At 36.0% G+C, this 20,008-nt stretch overlaps 1 protein-coding gene across 37 annotated transcripts in view; it reads right to left on the bottom strand.

Moving 5' to 3' along the window:
* LOC145951662 (uncharacterized) overlaps positions 1-6,154 on the bottom strand; it is an 81,912-nt gene extending 75,758 nt beyond the window's left edge. For 10 of the 37 annotated variants that reach the window (XR_014429536.1, XR_014429534.1, XR_014429535.1 and 7 more), the window contains exons 1-8: positions 5,753-6,151; positions 5,406-5,676; positions 5,158-5,328; positions 4,999-5,073; positions 4,445-4,538; positions 3,807-3,890; positions 3,649-3,719; positions 1,931-2,007 (exon numbers count right to left, since the gene is read on the bottom strand). Coding sequence is in view for 12 of the 37 variants with exons in the window: in XM_083063342.1 (XP_082919468.1) it covers positions 1,931-2,007; positions 3,649-3,719; positions 3,807-3,890; positions 4,445-4,477 (265 nt within the window). In the remaining 25 variants the exon portion in view is untranslated. Of the gene's footprint in view, positions 1-1,926; positions 2,008-3,648; positions 3,720-3,806; positions 3,891-4,444; positions 4,539-4,998; positions 5,074-5,157; positions 5,329-5,405; positions 5,677-5,752 lie in introns of all 37 variants that reach the window. The other 27 variants (XM_083063321.1, XM_083063336.1, XM_083063337.1 and 24 more) reach the window with 16 other exon arrangements.
* Positions 6,155-20,008: the final 13,854 nt, after the last annotated feature.

Below are 20,008 nucleotides of genomic sequence, written 5' to 3'. Positions count from 1 at the left end.
AAATAATCAAGTAAGGGGGAGAGCACATACTAAGGGTGATGGAGGACCATCCAAGGAGGAGGCATGCATGAAGGCCATTGGACCTTTAACTAGGTCCATGGTTAGGAAGCTAGAAGAGACTTCTACAGAGGAGGTGCTTCTCAGACCTTTGCTCTTCATGAGCATTGAGTATGATTCCTCTTATTAGTCTTATAAGCTTCCATTGTATATACATTGTATGATACTTGTACATAGTAATCCTTGTATAGTTGTATTTTGCCTTTGTATTTGTAAGGCACTTTCTTTCTTTTATTTTAGGTTATCCTTTTAGAATTTAAGGTATATTACTTGGAGACTTTTGCTCCATTTGACCTTGTATTCTGGGTCATCCATTTTTGTATTTTTCATTAGTGAAAATGAGGTGACAAATAGAAGGTGTGAAGGTGCAACTAGTAATTGGCCAGGACTGGGCCTAAGCCAAATTTTACATATTGGGCTTGTTTTGCTCCATATTTTTCAAGGAATTTATTTAGCTAGGCCTCACCATCATATGGTGAACCTAACTAAACCAATTCCAAAATTCTTGATTGGACTAAACATGGAGAAACAAGCTTAGCCACCTAGCTTGGAGCCTTGGCCGGAATTCCTAGTCTCACTTGTACACTTGGAAAACTTGTAGCCCAAGCTTCTAAATTATCTTGCTTTCCAAGCTTCTAAGTTAGAAGCTTGCTCCACAAGCCTCCCAAGGCTAACTAGACCGGTCAGGCTAAGCTAACCATGGTTCTCTTGAACCATAGTTAGCCTAGCTTGCACCATAAGTTTCCCTCACCCTATATAACTCTTTTCCTTTCACTTGTAATCAACTTTTGGAATATTTAATAGTGAAATCCAAAAAAATTTCAGAAATTTTTCTCTCTTCTAAAAGTCCTAACCTCTTTGATATTCATCCAATTCTCTTATCCCTTCCATAGAAGAGTGTGGTGAGAATTGAAGAGACTTATCTCTTCTCCAAGGAGTGGCGTCTCTTGAGAGAGTTTCTACCAAACTGTGGTGCTTCCAAGGTCTCTTTCTCCATTAGAGACCTTGGAGAAGCTTAAGAAGAATCAAGGAGCCAAAGGTCTAGGGAGGAACTTGAAGAGGAATCAACATCAATCCGGTTTCTCAACAAGATTTTCATCATTTGGTATCAGAGCCAGGTTTCCTTGGTAAATTCGTTCTTGAGCTTTTTCTTTCAATTTTGTTCGGTCAAAAACATGTAATATTGTGTCTAAAGTGTTCCTACATGTATTTCCTTCCATTGTCTTGTGTTTGTGTGCCTTGAGTTGTTCATGTGTCACATTAATAAATCTATAGAACAAACCTACATTGTCTTGCTTGTTTTTGATTCATGCACTACCTCTTATGAATCAATCTTTGTGTGTGACTTTAGGTATTCTTTGTATGTTCTTTTTAATGTTTTAGGATTGGTTTTATCTTCCATTGGACTCCTAATAATTCGGTCAAAATGAAATTCCTAAAAAGAAACAAGAATACAAGCATTTTTCATTTCTTAATCTTCTAGTTTTGTCTTAGAGTCATGTGTAGTTGTTTTGCTTGTCATTAAATCCTTTGTGTGCCCTTTTTTTTTGAATCTATATTCATTCATCTCTGTTCTTGTATGGTGTTATTGCTGGCTGGACATATATGAAATCTTAGTGTGCTCATAAAATGATTCTAATGCATGTTATTAGTCCTAACATGTTCTAGAGTCAATTTTTGTGAACTTCAATTGCTATTAGTTTCTTAGCAATTTTTGGCCAGAAATTCCTTGTGTCTTTTGTGTGCTTATTTTAAAAAACAAAACAGAGTAAGAAGTGTATTAAAAACGAAAATAAAAGTGTACAAAAAAGAAGAACAAACTAGTACCACAACTAGTAACATTTGTGAATAAACTTTTTACTAGTATACCTACACTTCTTGCTCTTCTTTTCTCCACCACTTGGAAACTTCTTTGTTAATTGTTTGGCCTCTTTTTTAAGTGACCATATTCTGTATTCAAAGGAAAAAGAAAATAAAGAGACAAAAAGACAAGAAAAAGAAAAGAAAACAAAAGAGAAAAACCTAGAAAAAGAAAAGTGAAAACAAGAAACTATCAGGAGCACTTGGCCTTGAATTTTTGTGTGATTTTTCTTGAGGTTTGATTGATGTCCAGTGGCTGGAAAAGGACTTTAAGATACTCAAGATATTAGCACAAATTTTGTTTTGGTTTTATAATCAATTCTAGAGCCATTCCTAGGACTATTCCTTTGAGTGCTAGTGTTGAAAATAAACCTTTAATTGTTGCTTTGTGTCTTTCTTGGCTCTCTTTGGTTTTGTCATATTACTTCCTCACTAATACAAGATGCATATTCTACATCGGTTCTCTAAAGTCATCTACATCGGTTGTAAAACCGATGTAGAATAGAGCGACGTAGAAAATGTATACATTTTTACATTCGTTCTGAAACCGATGTATATTTAAGCATAAATCTACATCGATTTTCTTGAGAACCGATGTAGATTGCATTTTAAAAAAAAAAAAATGCTTATTTTAGAACCCAGAAAATTGGATCCAGAAGAAATATTTCAAAAGCAACAGAAAAAAAATGGCTGACACATGCTCATCATATCAATCCATAGAAAAGCCATATGTTATACCAGCCAGTTTTAAGTTGGTTGTTGAAGTCATAACAACCCACAGAAGAGCCAGAGGAATTAAAATATAAACAAAATTTACTTTTTGTCATTAAAAAGCTTGCCAATAAATAAATAAATAACACAGAATTGCCTGCCCAAGGCACATCCACCATGATCAACTTCTACATTTTTGACAACATGAATACATCTTGGGTTCATCTGTTCAAAAATATCAGTGCCTGCAATCCTTCCAACTACCAAAGCATTCAAATTATGCTGCCCATGCCTATCTTTCTAGAAAACATTCTAGCAATATTTACAATACCAAGTACCACTAGGAATGCAAGGTAGAGGGACACAATCTAATATTGTAAAAATAAAAAGTCAGAACAACCACTATAAATATCAGCATCAAGTTCAGATTGCAGAGGAAAAAAACTACTTTTACACAAATAACAAGATAAAGAATCATAAAATCAACCTGAAACATTAATTTTACATATTACATTTTCTAAACAAAAGCATAAAATCCACTAACAATTTCATGAAAGAATCAAACAGAGTCACCATAAATCGAGGTGTTAGCAGACTTGCAATATAGAATCATATACTTAGAAACCTTTATTGGAAAAAGGATTTTTAAATAATGCATTGTGTTTGAATTATTTTTCGTGGCAAGTTTTAGGAGGGAGAGAGGATTGCCCAATTCCATGCCCTGCCAGCATTGAATTGGGATTAAAGGACTTCCAGGTGACTTCCAAAGAAGGATCACTATAAAAAACTAAACCCAATCATTTATCTCCATAGTTTTATTAACATCAGTTGAGCAAAAAAAAATTGGCTTTTTTTCTAAATCATGTTAATAAAAAAGGCCTTCCAAAAGTGTAATTAACTAAATAATAAGTATGTCAATTAATATTTAATTATAAATAAACGAAAGTAAATAAATTAAAATTGCAAAACTTAATTAAAAATTCACAATCAGTATCAAATTGAAGAGTAGCTGATACTTACAGGCTTACCAAATCTGGTGCTTGAGCGCGGTCATCACCCTCCACTTTGGGCAAAGGAAGAGTTTCATTCTCCTGCAAACCAAACATCAATGGATTTCATAAATTCTTCATAATTTGCCACTATCACAATTAAGACTATTGCAATCAGAAAAGTAAAACCTTAAGCACAACTAGCTTTCGGAGGATTCCATTGACCATGTTGCCAGCCCTAGGTATGAGAGCAATTTTAGCAAGCTTCACATTCTGCATTTCATGCAGCAGATTGACAAAACAATGAAGAGAAGGTAGGACTACAATGTGTATAGTATATTGAACCAAAACCTCAATACTAACCAATCAAACTTACAATAACAAGACAATAGATTTTATTTTTTAAAAAAAAAAACTTCAGAAAAAGAAATATAGGTTGAACTTTAAACCAATAATCACAAGTAAGCATAAAAAATCACAACAGATTTTCCTTGGCCCAGTATTCAATGAGGACTTTTAGTTTTAGTTAAAAAGCCAAACATCTCTGGAAAGATGCAGTATACGCTTATATCATGCATTATTATGCCTTTGGTAAAGGAGAAGATATTTGGCTTCTACTTGATGTAAATCTGGTGGTTTTGTTAGAGGTTTCTCTTATTAGACACGTGTAAGCTTTGCTTCATTGATGTTTTTAAATCTCTTTTGTTTATATTTTCATTCTTGAAGAAGGTCTTTTATTCTCAAATCTTACTATAATTTCCTTTTATATCTAGACAAATTTATTTTTATCCAAATAATTAATAACAAATAAGAAAGAATAACATCACCTTCAGGTTCGTGTAAGCTATGAGAAGCAACATGTTTTTTAAGTAAGCTTTCGGCTAGAAATAAAAGTTTGTCTTCTCCATTGCCACAAAGTACCTATCAAGAGTGCCCATAAAATAAATCATTACAATATGTTCTAGAAAAAATAATTATCATTCCCAACTGAAGACTATCCCATTGCAAAGTAACACACTCCTTTTTTAATACACACTCTATCATTGGTTAAAATTTATTAAAAACTACAAAATCAAAGTCATTAAATAATAAGTGGACCCACAAAAATTTGTAATTTCCAATAAATTTTAAAGTTCAAATGATAGTGTTAGGGAGTGTTACTAGTATTTCTCTAAAAAACCAATGAATGAAGTTAATTTTATATTTCAAAGACCTTTTAGTCATATTTTTTGTTATCCCAGCAATGCAATATGTTCATAATTGAATCACCATTAACCTAATAGCATTTGTGTAGGTTCTATGCCAAACAACTTACTTTCTAATCTATTCATCATATCATGGCATTTCACTTTCAGATAAAAAGAAGAGAACTAGGGAGAACCTGTAATTGTATGCTACAAACTGCCCAAAGAAGAAACCTCTCTTCTCCAACAAGTTTGTAGATTTTGATGGTCGTCTGCCAATTAGACAATAGCAAAATGTTGATTTGTTAAAATAAATAAAATCACAACAACAGACATCCACACATATAAGCACAAACCTTTTGTTGATTCACAAGTGAGTACTCTCGAACATAGCAATTAAACAACCCCATCATTAGTTCCAAGTTACTAAGGAATTTATTGCAGGAGTAGCGAGTTCAAATGCGTTCCCACGAACACTCTCCCACAGGTAATCCACCCTGCTCACGTAGCACAGCTTCCCATAGAGCCTACCACACGCAACCAAACCCCAACATGACACACTTGTTACAAAAATTGTTCAATACCGGATCTAAAATTCACATACCCAGCGTTGAAGAGGAAACAACCAAAGCTAGCGAGGAAGAGGCGAGCCTGGAGGCCGGGGTGAATGAAATAGACGACTACCAAACTGTCCTTCATGGCTGCCGGAATCGCGTTGTAGATCCACAGGAGACTGGAGATTCCGGGGAAATTCTTTCTCCTCTAGAAGCCGATGTGAACATAGAGCACCGCGAATTTCCTCTTGCCCAGCTTGGGGAAAATCCTCTCTTCCAGGTACTTGTTGAGAACATCGACGCTCACCAAACGCGTTGAATCTGTTCATGATTTAGTGAGTTATAATAAATAATAAATAATAAAAATAGGGAAATTAAGAGGAATTAGGGATTTGACCTGGGAGGAATTTGGCGATAATACGGAGGATCTTGTGGCCATGCTTGTCCTTCTTCAAACACTCATTCAAATGCGTCAAGAGCAGCGAGTTCCTTCTCGTATCGGCATTTTCCTCCAAGAGCTTGGTCTCGCTTCGGAGATGCGCAATCTACGATTGGTTATCAGCGAGAAGATCATCGAGGCGGAGGGTGAGTTCCCTGGCATAGCTCTAGAAGAAGGCGAAGACGATGTCGGAGGCAACGGTGGAGCGGTAGAGGGCGGAGTTAAGAGAGTCAATCTGCTGGCGGTGGTGTGTGGTTTCTTTGAGAAGGATGGCGTTGAGGTTTTTGAGATTATGAAACTTCACTGAGTCATCCGAGGCCATATTTGAGGTTTTCTAGGGTTTGAGGTAGGTTCCCTATTGATGGAATCATGCTTAGGAAGGCAAGAGGTGACAACCTAAAAAATCCAAGAGGAGTGGGCTAGGCATGGAGGATTGGGCCAGTCAAGGCCCTATGGGCCCGATGGGCCTGGAAGGCCCAATTTGAGCTTCACATGGGCCATCTCTTGATAAATCCATTTTTCTTATATTTTGTACATATTATATTAGTATAAGTTTCACATATTTTGGTCTTGTATTTTGGACCACATAGAGTAGCATTTTTTGGGCCATAGGCTTATTGGGCCTAGTTTTGGGCTTCATGGGCCTTTGGGCTTTTGGTACCCAATATTGGACTCATTTTCATTCTTGTAATTTTTCCTATTTATTGTATTTGATTGACCATTGTATTTAGGTCATTAGATTAGGATTTAAGGAGGATTATTAGTTTAAATGAATTAGGCAAAACTAGGTTTAATTTAGCATGCATTTAAGTTGCATTTTGAGTCACATGGATGGCATCACCTTGGCTGAACATGTGTGACTCAAATTCAACCCTAAATGCACACTAAATCAAACCTAAATACACCTAGCACTCATGGGAACCGGACTTGTACATGTTTGACAAGATTTGAATTCAAATACAAAATTTGAATTCAAATCTTGGCGCCAATGTGGAGGCCTCACATGTGGCGTCAAGTGTAACCTAAATTCCGAAAATTCAAAAGATCCTTCCTCACACATTGTATTCACTTTTGACATATATGAAATTTGAGAGCTTACTTCAGCCAAATTTCGTCTAAAAGTCACCAAGAGAGAGCCATCACTTTTTAGAAACCCTAGCTAGGTTTTCTACCTTTTGAAGTGAGCTTTCCTTTGTTCCTTAAGCTTGGATGCTTCCATCCATAGCCTAGGAAACCTTAGATCCGAAAATATTCCTCCAATCAAGTGTTCTTACCTTTGGTTCAAGTCTCCTTGAAGAGGATCCAAGCATAGGTGAAGCTAAGGAGAGGAACATCTTCATTCACTTCTTCTTCCTTTGCCATCATTTTTTGTATCAAGAGCAAGGTTCTTCTTGGAGATAAGTTTCCTTAATTTTTTTGGTCCGTTCGTATTGTTGTCTTTGTGTTCTTGTGTGTCTTGTTTGAGTTTCATTTCAGATCTTTTTTTTTTTTGAAAAAAATTTCTATCCATAGATCCATTGATTGATTGTATTTTGATTTTCTTTCATAATCAATATGTTTAGGACCTATTTGCTTGTGCTTCTTTTTGTTTTTGTTTGAGTCTGTCATTTCCTAGCATGTTTCTGTGATTGGACTTCATCCATTGCATTAGATTTTTGTTCTTGAATCCTTGTTTTTTCTTAGAAAGTTATGTGTAGTTGTTTATATGTTGATAATTCCTAGAATAGCTTGTTTAGCCTAATTGTTTGTGTGTTGTTTGTGTCCAAATTTTTTTGCATATTTTCTTATTGAATCTGAACCTTACCTATATGTGCTTTTGTTTTACATATTTTAGTTCATGATTTGCTATTAGTTCTAGCAAATTTCTTAGAGTTAGGCTTCCTTTATGTCTTGTTAAAAGTTTTGTCAAAAAAAAAAAATACTAAACACGTTTTCCTATTAGGTTTCCTTGAGTCTTATTGTGTGGCTGAAACTTTTAACAAATATTATACACTTAAAACAGAGGCAAAACAGAGGTGTAAGTGTTCAAAATGCATGAGAAAAACAAAAGAATGAGTGCTTAAAAATTTGACCTAAAAACACTATAAAATTGTGAAGCACTAGTTACAAAATGCAAGTGAACACCTCTTGTTTTGTGTGAAAAATTTTGCTGCAGTTTTTATAGCCTAAGGCCAAGACCTATAAGTGTTAAAAAGGCATTTAAACTCCTGATTAATCAAAGAAAAAGAAGTGAAAAATATTTTGTAAAAATAAAAGAAAGAAAATAGCAAAAGAAAAAGCCAAAAGGAGTGAAAAATCTTGTATACCTAGCTCTCGGTTTTGGTGTGTTCTTGTCTATAATTTTTTTCAGTCCAGCCACATATTTTGTGTCTTAATTTTGTTTCTAATCTTAGATTTGTTTTTGTAATCCACTCTAGTGCCTTTGATAGGTTATCTTTTGTGTGCTAGCTTCTTTTAATTTTTGGCTAATCTTTGAGTCTTGTCTTAAACACCTTACTCTTTAATTTTGGTATAAGCTTTTTAAGTTGTGCTTTTGTTGCTTGTCTTATTTTCTTTGATTAAAAATTATGTGCTGGAAGTGACCTCAAATCCTCGCTTAATGATCAAACATTGACTCAACAAAAAGTAGGAAAGATTTGGACACAAAAGACATTCAAATTTGACCTAATTTAGTGACCAAAACTTTCCTAAACTACCTTCACAAGAGTGATCATTCCCTTAACCTTGTGAGCAGCCTACATTAATCACATTGTTGTGTTCTTTGTGCAGGGTCCAGGAGCAAGCAAAAACAAAGATTAGTGGCGGATTGAAACACTTAAACAAGTGTTAGAAAAATTGGACAACAAATCTGTCACTAATTGGTCACTAAAGCCGCCACAAATTGTTTTCTAGTGTAGTTTAAATTTTTGCAATTTCTTTTGTATTTTAAATCAATTTTGTAAAGCTTGGAGGGAGTATTAAGAAGCTGGTCAGGTATATCTAATCCCTTGGTAGCTCACTCACGTGTAGTACTAGTGGAAGTGGCTTGGAAATTTCATATGTTTCAAGCTTCCACTTAGAGCAAAACGAGTAGTTGCTTAACCTTGCTTCCTTTGAGTTGTTTGAACTTTAATTGCTTTGTTTTACTGTCTTAATTCGACTAGCTTTGTGTAGAATTAACTGTTCATGTTTAGTTATCATTTAAAAACACTTGTGAAAATCATAAATCATTAAACATTTGTGAAAAGTTTTGTGGAATTGAGATTACCATAAGGAAGTTTAGTGATTTCCACTTGAAAAGGCTTGGTTATTAAGTGGCTCTTAGTAGCTCACCTCCCTTGATAGTGCAACTTGTACACTTAGACTTCCAAGTACTAGTCTTATTCCTAGAAAAGACCAAAAATATTTTCTTTTTGCATTGCATTTTTAAAATTCTTGAAACTTTACTAGTTTGCTTAATATTTTCTCTTGTTTTTAAGCTTTTAAATTCAATGTGTTTAATTGTCAAGTTTGCTATATGCTTGCTTGTGGACGTTTAAGGTAAACAATTTCTAAGTTCCAAAGGCTTAGTGTTGTTTAGAACCACGTTTATCTAGTAATCTTTAGCCAACTTTTCTTTAGGAATTTTTAAAAACTTATTTTGGAAAACTATTTTTGTTTAATTATGAGAAAACATTCCTCAAGTGGTAGTGACTTAAGCTCCCCAAAAAGTTTTTCACATCCTACTCAAGAGCTTAAATCACTAACACTTTGGACAAAGCAAGAAGTGTTAACAAGAGAGAAAGAAAAACTTGAAAGAAAAGCACGACTTGCAATTTTAGAGGAAGAAATTCAAATTCTTAAACAAAAGGAAGAAAAACTTTTAGCAAAAATAAAATTGAGAAAAACAAGGAAAAAGGAAATAAAAAATGCATCTATCTTAGGGAAGAGTAAAGAGGAAAATATCTCCTCTAAAGGACTTGTGAGTGAAGAGAGTTTTTCTATCACTGAAAACCATTTGCCAAATACTCTCTTCTTACATAAAGACCTTAACTCTTACCCTTATGCTAGCACTAGTCATGAAGTAGAGATTCTAGAACAAAATATTTTAAAGAAAAATGAATCTCAACTTAAAGATATAGTGAAGAAGGAGTGGACTATTCCTAGTTTTACTCTTTATACTACTTCCTTGAAGGTGCACAAGGGAGGAAGTATTTATGTGGTCTTAATAAAGCACCCAATTTTTGGTTTACATTGTTTGGTGGATACAACTTTTAATAATCTATATTCTATGTTTGCTTTTATGGGAAGATCTTACTATTTTGAACTTAATATGATTCCTTCCTTACAAGACAAATATAGTTTATATGATTATAAGTATCTAATAAGCAATCAAATCCAAAATTGTTTAGGGCGTTTTCTAGTAGTCTTTTCTTATATTCTAGGAAAAGCCTAGGTTACCATTTAGGGTACTTTAGGCAAGATGTTGTAGTTTTTAAGAAGCACTCTTTTCATTGTCTTAGCCATAGTGTCATTACATTTTTAGGATTTCATTATAGGTTATACTTAGAAGAGGATCCAATTTCTATTTTTAGGGAGTCTAATTTTGATAGTTTATTTTTCTTTCTTAGGCTAGATATAAGGACTCCTCTTAGGATCCATAATCAATTTTCTCATCATGAAAATTTTACCTCTTATACTTCGCATGTTGTGTATGTAGGTGATAATTCTTATTCCATGCATCCTCGAGATTTGAGGACAAATACTTTTCAAGAGGGAGGGGATGATGGAATCATGCTTAGGAAGGCAAAAGGTGAAAACCTAAAAGATCCAAGAGGAGTGGGCTAGGCATGGAGGATTGGGTCAGTCAAGGCCCAATGGGCCCGATGGGCCTGGAAGGCCCAATTTGAGCTTCACATGGGCCATCTCTTGATAAATCCATTTTTCTTATATTTTGTACATATTATATTAGTATAGGTTTCACATATTTTGGTTCACATAGAGTAGCATTTTTTGGGCCATAGTGATGGAGGAGGCCCATGGGCTAAGGGCCCAACTACTAGGACAATGGCAAGAAGGATGCATGAAGAGTGCGCCCAAGCCCAAGAAAGGCCCATCACTTTATTTTGTTGGGCTTTAGTTCAAGCCCAAGTAGCTTAGAGTAGTATAGGATTTGGGCCTTAGTGCCTTGTATTTTGTTTGGGCCTTGTATTTCCGGCCTTGTAGCATAGGATGTGCATTTAAAGGTCATTAGAATTTAGGGTTAATTAAGGTTGCATGTTCATTATCATTAGCATGTAATTAGCTTTGCATTTGACTAGCATTTCGGCCATGTGCACACATGCACATGGTGTGACCTAAATGCAATTCAAATGAGAAGCTAATCACATGCCAAATGACAAGCACATGGTCGATTCCGGACTTGGCTCCCAAAATTTGAATTTGAATTCAAATTTTGGGCGCCTAAGGTTAAGTAACCACACCATGGTTTTACTTAACCTTAGGCTAACCCAAGTAATCCTTTAACCTAATTTTCCCTATATATTTTAGATGGCCGAGAGTTTGTAAGCCACTTTTGGAAATAATTGAATGAGTTTCTTCTCTCTAGAAAACTCCCTCCGAAAGTCACTCTCCTAATCTCTACCCTACTTGAGCTCCTCTCTTTGTAGAGTTAGGATTCTCTAATCTTCTCCGGATTTAGCTAGAAGCACTCCTAGGTCACATTGGTTCTTCTTGGAGCTTCCGCCCTTGACATTCTTCCAAGGATCCAAGGAGAATTTGAAGGTGTTCATGAGGATTCACTAGGTGGAACCTCATCAAGTGGTATCAAGAGCTTCGGTCTTCAAGAGATAAGTGCATCATTTTGTCTTTTGAATTTGATCCGTGGTTCATCTTGTTCATTGTGTTCATCTTGAGTTTTTTGTCACTTTTGAGTTTACTCTTTCCTAGATCTAATTTTGCCTTAAATTTGATGGATCTAGTTTCTTGTTGCTTGAATGATTCATATATGCGCCTATGTTATATGCTTCCATGAATCATGCTCTCTTCTTGTGCTTAATAGGGATTTTCTGCCTAAGAACGTTTTGGTTTTTCTTGAGTCATATTTGAAATTTTATTCGGTCAATTACATGTTTGAGTCATTTTATTTTGAATCCATGTCTAGTAGTCATGTGTAGTTCATTTCTTGTTAATCATTCTTAGCTATGTTTGTTTGAACCTTTTGATTTTGTTTTTGCGTCTTGAAATAAATTTTTTTTTGTGGATTTGGCCAAGATCCTTATTATATTGGTGTGCTCATAATTTTTGTTTGAATTTGAGTTCATAAACTACTATTAGTTCATTAGTAGTTTTCTTAGAATTTTTAGGTTTCCTATTCTAGAAAATGTCTTGAAAATGTTTCTCCTTATCCGTGAGTTTAATCTTGTGTGATTTGTTGTTTGCTGAAATTTGTGTTTTAGTCTCATTTTGAAATTTAAATTTGGAGCCAAAACCGAGCATATGTTAAGTAACCAAACAAGCATCAAAAGCATGTTGCATGTTCATTACATTTTAGCCTAATTTGGTTGATATTTGAAATTCAAATTGAATCCGGTTTTGGTGCTTCAATTAAAGTGTGACCGAGAGTTGTGTGTGTCATTTTGCTTGAAAGAAAAAGGCAACTCCTAAGAAAAAAAAATATATATATATAGAACAAAGTTCAAAAGAATAGTGCAAAAGAAAATTTGATTAAAAAAAAAAAAGGTGCTAAACCTAATTTCCAAAAGAAAAAGCCATCAAAGGGAGTTTTGTTTTCAATTTCTTCTTCTCAGTTTGACATTGATCTTTATATACATAATATTTTTCAGCTTACATTTTCCTTGAGTGTTTTGGTTTTGGGAATCAATTCTAGAACCTTTCTTAGGATTGTTCTTCCTTGACCTAGCCTAATCTTGTCTTTTGTCATCTATAGTGTCTTCTCCTACTCTAATCTTGTTTTCTTTTAACTCTTAAATACCTTTGCTGTTTGTATTCATTATGGAACTCAAATGTGACCTATGCTTGACCTAGCCTATCTCCTTAGAAGCTAGTTCTACAAGGGTCATCAAAAGAGGACTAAGAAAAGGAGGAGGAAAGGACAAAGGAGACTCTCGGATTTGGCTATCAAAACAAAGAACAAACACCAAACACTTGTGGCTGGAATTTTGCATTTGCTGGACTTGAATTGCCGAGAAGAATCCTTGGAGTTTCATTTGAAATTGTATTTGAATTTAAAAAAAAAATACATAAGTATTAGTGACGGATTTTAGAGACCAATTTTCCTTACTAATTTGAAAATTTTGTTGCAAATTTGGTCACTAATCCATCACTAATTCTTGGTGGCTGTTTTTCATACCTTACTTTAAGCCACTTGTTCTTTGTTGTTTATATTTTGTATTTGGCCATTTCAAGGAGTGTCTTGGGAGTGTCTTTGGTACACAACCATCTCTCCTTAAGTTTACAATTTTCGTTAGTACTTGGTGGGAGTGATCCTTGATTGATCTTTGGTATCTCTCAAGCTCTCACCCTAGGACACGTTTAGGCAGTTTAATTTGTTGCTTAATACTTGTTTTATTTTCTTTCATACATCTAGTTTATCATAGTTCACAAAAACATCCAAAACAATTTTCATTGAAAAGAATTTGGTAGAGATTAACTACAAAGGGGATTAGTAATTTTTACTTGAAGAGGCTTGGTTTTTAAGTGGCTCTTAGTAGCTCACCTCCCTCTAAAGTTCAATTTGTATACATAATCCTCTAAGTACTTAGTCTTAAAAACAATTGATTTTCAAAGATCATTCTTCAAAAAGCAACTTTCTCCTATAATGGAAGAGTTTTCTACTCCTCAAAGTGATAGTAATTCAAGTGATTACAATGACTTGTCAAAAGTAACACATGAATTAAGATCACTTAAGCTTTGGAAGAAGCAAGAAGCCAAGCAAAAACTTAAAGAAAAACTTGAAAGAGAGGCTCAACTTGCTACCTTAGAGGAAGAGATTCATTTATTAAAGGAGAAAGAAGAAAAATTACACCACAAGCACCGAAGTAGACATAGCTCCCAACATAGTTCAACCCTAGGAGAGTCAATGAATGATGATAGCCTTACTTTAGGAGATAATGATCAACCACTTCCTAGAAGGGTGCATAGGACCCCCAAGCCAAGGGAATCTAGGGTAGATCTCCCTTATTTTCATGGAAAGGATGATGTTGAGGGGTACCTAGATTGGGAAATGAAGGTGGAACAAATCTTCACTTGCCATCAAGTGAGTGAAGAAAGAAAAGTCTCCCTAGCCACTTTAAGTTTTCAAGGTCACGCCATGTATTGGTGGACTTCTCTAGTGAGAGATAGGCGTCTCCATAATGACCCTCCAATTCAATATTGGAATGAATTAAGGAGTGCCTTGAGGAGGAGACATATTCCCTCTTACTACACTAGGGAGCTTATCAATAAGCTTATTAATGAGGGCTGGAATTAGGGAGGAGGAAAACATTACCATTGCTAGGTTTTTAAGTGGTTTGACTTTTGAAATAAGAGATAAAGTAGAGCTTCTCCCTTATAGGGATTTGAATGATTTGGTTCAACTTTGCATCAAGGTTGAACAACAAAATTTGAGAAAAGGTTTTAAAAGCTCATACTCATCATCTTATTCTAAGGTTGACTACAAGAGGGAGGGCAAGAAAAATGATTTTGACAAAAACACTTTTCCCTCTAAAAACCTAGACAAGGGTAAAGAAAAGGAAAAAGAGAAAAAAACAAACACTTCACACACTAGCACTAAGACTAGTGACATAAAGTGCTTTAAGTGTCTTGGGAGAGGCCACATTGCTTCTCAATGCCCTACTAAGAAAGTTATGATTTTAAGGGGCCAAGACATTTATAGTAGCCAAGATGAAGCTACTGCTTCTTGATAGAAGAAGTAGGAGAAATGAAGATGTGAACTCCTCCAAGCTTCTTCTAGGCACGGATCTTCTTCAAAGGAGATGTAGACCGAATGGATGGAAGCTCAAAATGGATGAGAAATTGCGGATTAGAAGACCTAATCCATAGAAGGAAGTATCCAAGCTCAAACTACAAGGGATTGCACACTTCAAAGGGAAGGAAACTAGGTTTTCCTAAGGAATTTTGAAGGCACTCTCTAAAGCTCTCTCTCTTGGAATTTCGGTGACTCTTGAATGGCTGAATTCAATTCAGATATCTCATATATTCAAAAGTGTTTACAATAGGTGGGAGAAGATACATTTATAGGTGTAGACCCCTAAAATTGTCCGGGTCGGAAATAAAGCTTGAAGACTCTCGAAGACTAAAGGAAAGTCAGCCGGAAGGACTCCTGGAAGACCCTGGAAGACCCTAGGATGATTATCTGTAGGTTTAGAGGTCTTAGAGTAGCAAAAAATAAGAAAGTGGAGGGAATGAAGCCCAATACGGCCTCCCAAGAGTTCAGTACGGCCGTATTGAACATTTTAAACTACAATACGGCCGCACTGAACTCAATACGGCCGTATTGAAGTTCAATACGGCTGCATTGAACTCAATACGGCTGCACTGAATTTCAATACGGCCGTATTGAGGTTTTTGAACTTCAATACGGCCGTATTGAATTCAATACGGCCGTATTGTAGTTCAAAACTTCAATACGGACCGTATTGACCCCCAGAAACCGTATTGAGCCTCTTCCCTATAAATATGACGTCAATGGGACGTCATTTGACACTTTCACACACAGTTTTAACCCTCTTCTTGAGTATTCTGGGTTTTTTTGAGCAGTGCTCTGCCTAGAAATCACTCGGAGAGTTGATCCGACGAAGTTCTTGAGTCACGAGCCATTTGCTTGAGTCTCGAACCTAGTCGAAGGGAAATCCTCCGGATTTCCATAGTTAAAATTTTATAGGAGGGAGCGAGCGGTCTTGTAGAGGGAGGGAACGCCAAAACGCTTCCCAATTTCTGTCAAGATATATAAGAAAGCACGCTTCAAAGGTTTATCTCTTTAAAGTCCCTTCTTTTACCGCTTTCTGTGTGTACATATTTAAACTGTCATCATGTAGATAGTTAATTTATAATTGCTTAGAATAAATAGGGGTAATTTAGTAATTTCGCACTATTATTTTTAAATAATCTGTCATAGGGAACCCGAAAGGGGTGCTGTGGGGTGCTAACACCTTCCCCACGCGTAACCGACTCCCTTACCCGACTCTGGTTGTAATGGCCGAAGTCGATTTTTGAATCGATTGCCTTAAACTTCTTTTTCCAATGTTTTGAGTAAAACATTGGTGGCGACTCCATGAACCCTTCCTTTTTATGAAAACCGCTAATCCATGGAGGGTCCCGCTTGGGATTAACATGGATTGGTGAGCCTTTTAATAAAATTGCTCGTTTGACAAGGTCTCAGTTTGAGAATAAGTCATTCTAGCAATCCATATTTTTTAACAAATAAAAGAGTCCAACCATCCTTCGCGAATGCCGAAAGCCCGTTTCGGGCCGGTGGCGACAATAGGGAAAGAACTAGGTTAACTTGGGCGGCAATTTGAATCATTCAAATTGGCGCCAAGTTTAAATTTCAATTTTGAATTTGAAATTTAAACTTTGGCTTCCAACATGACTAATTCAGATGCCAACCTCATTTAGGAGTCATTTAGGAGTGATTTGAGGTGCATTTGGAGCTCACATGGCCGGACCCATCCCATGCCATCCATGTGACTCAAATTCAACTCAAATTACTTCTAAATGATGCCTAAATGAATCCTAATTTTCCTATTAATGTATTCTTCTTATAACCCTAATCTAATGACCCAAATACATTGGTCTAATGAATATAATGAATAGGAAAAATATAAGAAGAAGAATGAGCCCAATATTGGGTATCAAAAGCCCAAAGCCCAAGAAGCCCAAAATTAAGCCCAAGACACCTAAACCCTAATCTATGGTCAAAATACAAGACCAACATCAAAGTAAATTCCTATACTAAGAAAAATACAATTAAACATGGTGTTCAATCAATCAAAGCCCAAGTGAGAAGCACCCTAGGCCCACCAAGCCCATTGGGCCCACTAAGCTCTGAAGCAGTCAAATCTTCAAGTAACCTCCTGGCCATTGCTCTAGTGGTTGGGCCTTTAGCCCATGCTCTTCCATCACTTCTTCATCTTCAAGTGAGGATGAAGAAGAAGCAAGTGAAGGAGAATCATGTGAGGTCACTTATCCTTATAATGGGGAACTTCTTATGATGAGAAGAGTCCTCAATAACCAACCTAGTGATACACAATCCCAAAGAGAGAACATCTTTCATACAAGATGTAACATTTCAAACAAAGCTTGTTCTCTCATAGTGGATAGTGGATCTTGGTGCAATTGTTGTAGAACTAGGATGGTTGAAAAGTTGGGTTTGACTACCACTCCCCACCCAAAACCTTATCAACTTCATTGGCTTAATGATGATGGGGATATGGTGGTCAACCAACAAGTGGAAGTAGAGTTTTCTATAGGGAACTATCAAAATAAAGTTAAATGTGATGTAGTTCCTATGGAGGCTTGTCATATTTTATTGGGTAGACCATGGCAATTTGATAAACAAACTCATCATGATGGTCTAACTAATAAAATAACTTTCACACATAAGGGTAAGAAGTTTGTACTTCATCCTCTATCACCTTCACAAGTGATGGAAGATCAAGTTCAAATGAAGACCAAACGTGAGCAGGAAAACAAAAAAAAAATTGAAAAAAAAAAGTTCTAAAAAATAGTGGAAAAGAGGATTCTAGAGAGACCAGTGTTCCCTCTCTAGAGATAGTTCAAGAAGAGAGTTTTCAACCGAAACCTTTACACAAAACTTCTCTCTTTATTGAACCATTTTCTCATATCCTCATGTGTAGAGGAACATTAACTTGCACTGCCACATCTTCTTTGGAAACTTCTCTACCTCTTGTGGTTAAAAATCTTTTAAAAGAATTTGATGATATATTTCCCAAGGAAGGCCCAATTGGACTTCCTCCTTTTAGGGGACATCAAATAGATCTTGTGCCTGGGGCTAGTCTTCCAAATAGACTAGCCTATAGGACTAATCCACAAGAAACCAAGGAGATAGAGAAGCAAGTACAAGAGTTGTTGGAGAAGGGCTGGATTCAAAAGAGTCTAAGTCCTTGTGCTGTACCTATCATCTTGGTGCCAAAAAAAGATGGAAAATGGAGGATATGTTGTGACTGTAGAGCCATCAACAACATCACCATAAAATATAGGCACCCAATTCCTAGGCTTGATGACATGCTTGACGAATTGCACGGGTCATCCATATTTTCCAAGGTAGATCTTAAGAGTGGATATCACCAAATTAGAATCAAAGAAGGTGATGAGTGGAAAACCGCTTTTAAGACTAAGTTTGGATTATATGAATGGCTAGTAATGCCATTTGGGCTTACTAATGCACCTAGCACATTCATGAGGTTGATGAATCATGCCCTTAGGGATTGCATTGGTAGGTTTGTAGTTGTTTATTTCGATGATATCTTAATCTATAACAAATGTCTAAGTGATCATGTGGATCACCTAAGGCAAGTCTTTCTTGTCCTTAGAGACAATCACTTGTTTGCCAATGTGGACAAGTGCACTTTTTGTGTAGATAATGTTATTTTTCTAGGGTTTTTGGTAAGCAAAAATGGGGTTCATGTCGACCCCCAGAAAATCAAAGCCATCCAAGAATTGCCTATTCCTACTAATGTAAGTGAAGTTAGGATCTTCCATGGTTTGGCAAGCTTTTATAGGAGATTTGTTCCTAACTTCTCTACATTAGCTTCACCTCTCAATGAGTTGGTGAAGAAGGATGTGGTCTTTGAATGGAAGGAAAAACATAACTTAGCTTTTCAAGATCTAAAGCATAAACTTACTCAAGTACCTGTTCTAGCTCTGCCTGATTTTTCTAAAACCTTTGAGCTAGAATGTGATGCTTCAGGACTTGGCATAGGAGCTGTGTTGTTACAAGGTGGCCACCCCATAGCTTATTTCAGTGAAAAACTTCATGGGGCTGCCTTGAACTACCCTACCTATGACAAAGAGTTATATGTTTTAGTTCGTGCCCTTCAAACTTGGGAACATTATCTTGTGACCAAGGAATTTGTCATACATAGTGATCATGAATCACTTAAATATTTGAAGGGTCAACATAAATTAAATAAGAGGCATGCAAAATGGGTTGAGTATTTAGAACAATTTCCTTATGTCATCAAATATAAAAAGGGCTCTACAAATGTAGTAGCTGATGCTTTGTCAAGAAGACATGTTTTATTGAACACCTAGGTTCTCAAATACTAGGGTTTGATGACATCAAGGAGTTGTATGAGAAAGACCTTGATTTTGCTAACTTTTATTCTTTATGTATTCAAAAACCTTACCAAGGTTACTATATTTCTGAGGGGTTTCTTTTTAAAGAAAACAAACTTTGTATACCCCAAGGATCTATTAGAAAACTTTTGGTTAGGGAGAGCCATGAGGGTGGGCTCATGGGGCATTTTGGAATTGAGAAGACTCTTTCACTTTTGAGAGAAAAATTCTTTTGGCCTCATATGAAGAGAGATGTCCAAAGGTTTTGTAGTAGTTGCATTGCTTGTTTACAAGCAAAGTCTACCACTAAACCTCATGGGCTATATACCCCCTTGCCTATATCCTCTTCTCCTTGGGTAGACATTTCCATGGATTTTATCCTTGGCTTGCCTAGAACCCAAAGAGGAAAGGATTCCATATTTGTGGTAGTGGACCGTTTTAGCAAAATGGCACACTTTATTCCATGTCACAAAGTGGATGATGCAAGTCACATTGCTAAATTATTCTTTCAAGAAATTGTGAGACTACATGGGTTACCTAAGACTATAGTCTCAGATAGAGATGTTAAGTTCCTAAGCCACTTTTGGAAAACTCTTTGGGCACGGTTAGGAACTAAACTTCTATTTTCTACCACATGTCATCCCCAAACTGATGGGCAAACTGAGGTAGTCAATAGGTCTCTAGGGACTATGTTGAGGGCAATCCTCAAAGGCAATAAAATGTCGTGGGATGACTATCTCCCTCATGTGGAGTTTGCCTATAATAGGGTGGTTCACAAAACCACTAACATGTCTCCCTTTGAGATTGTTTATGGCTTTAATCCTCTTACCCCTTTGGATTTATTACCTCTCCCTGATGTGACTTCTTTTATTCTTAAAGAAGGTACATCTAGGGTTGAGTTTGTTAGGAAATTACATGAGAGGGTTAGAGATCATA

Source organism: Cajanus cajan, chromosome 9, assembly GCF_000230855.2.
Source record: "Cajanus cajan strain Asha chromosome 9, NIPB_CcT2T_4, whole genome shotgun sequence".
NCBI lineage: Eukaryota > Viridiplantae > Streptophyta > Magnoliopsida > Fabales > Fabaceae > Cajanus > Cajanus cajan.
The sequence above is the reverse complement of the archived record's forward strand: the minus strand, read 5'-3'. Positions and strand labels throughout refer to the sequence as shown.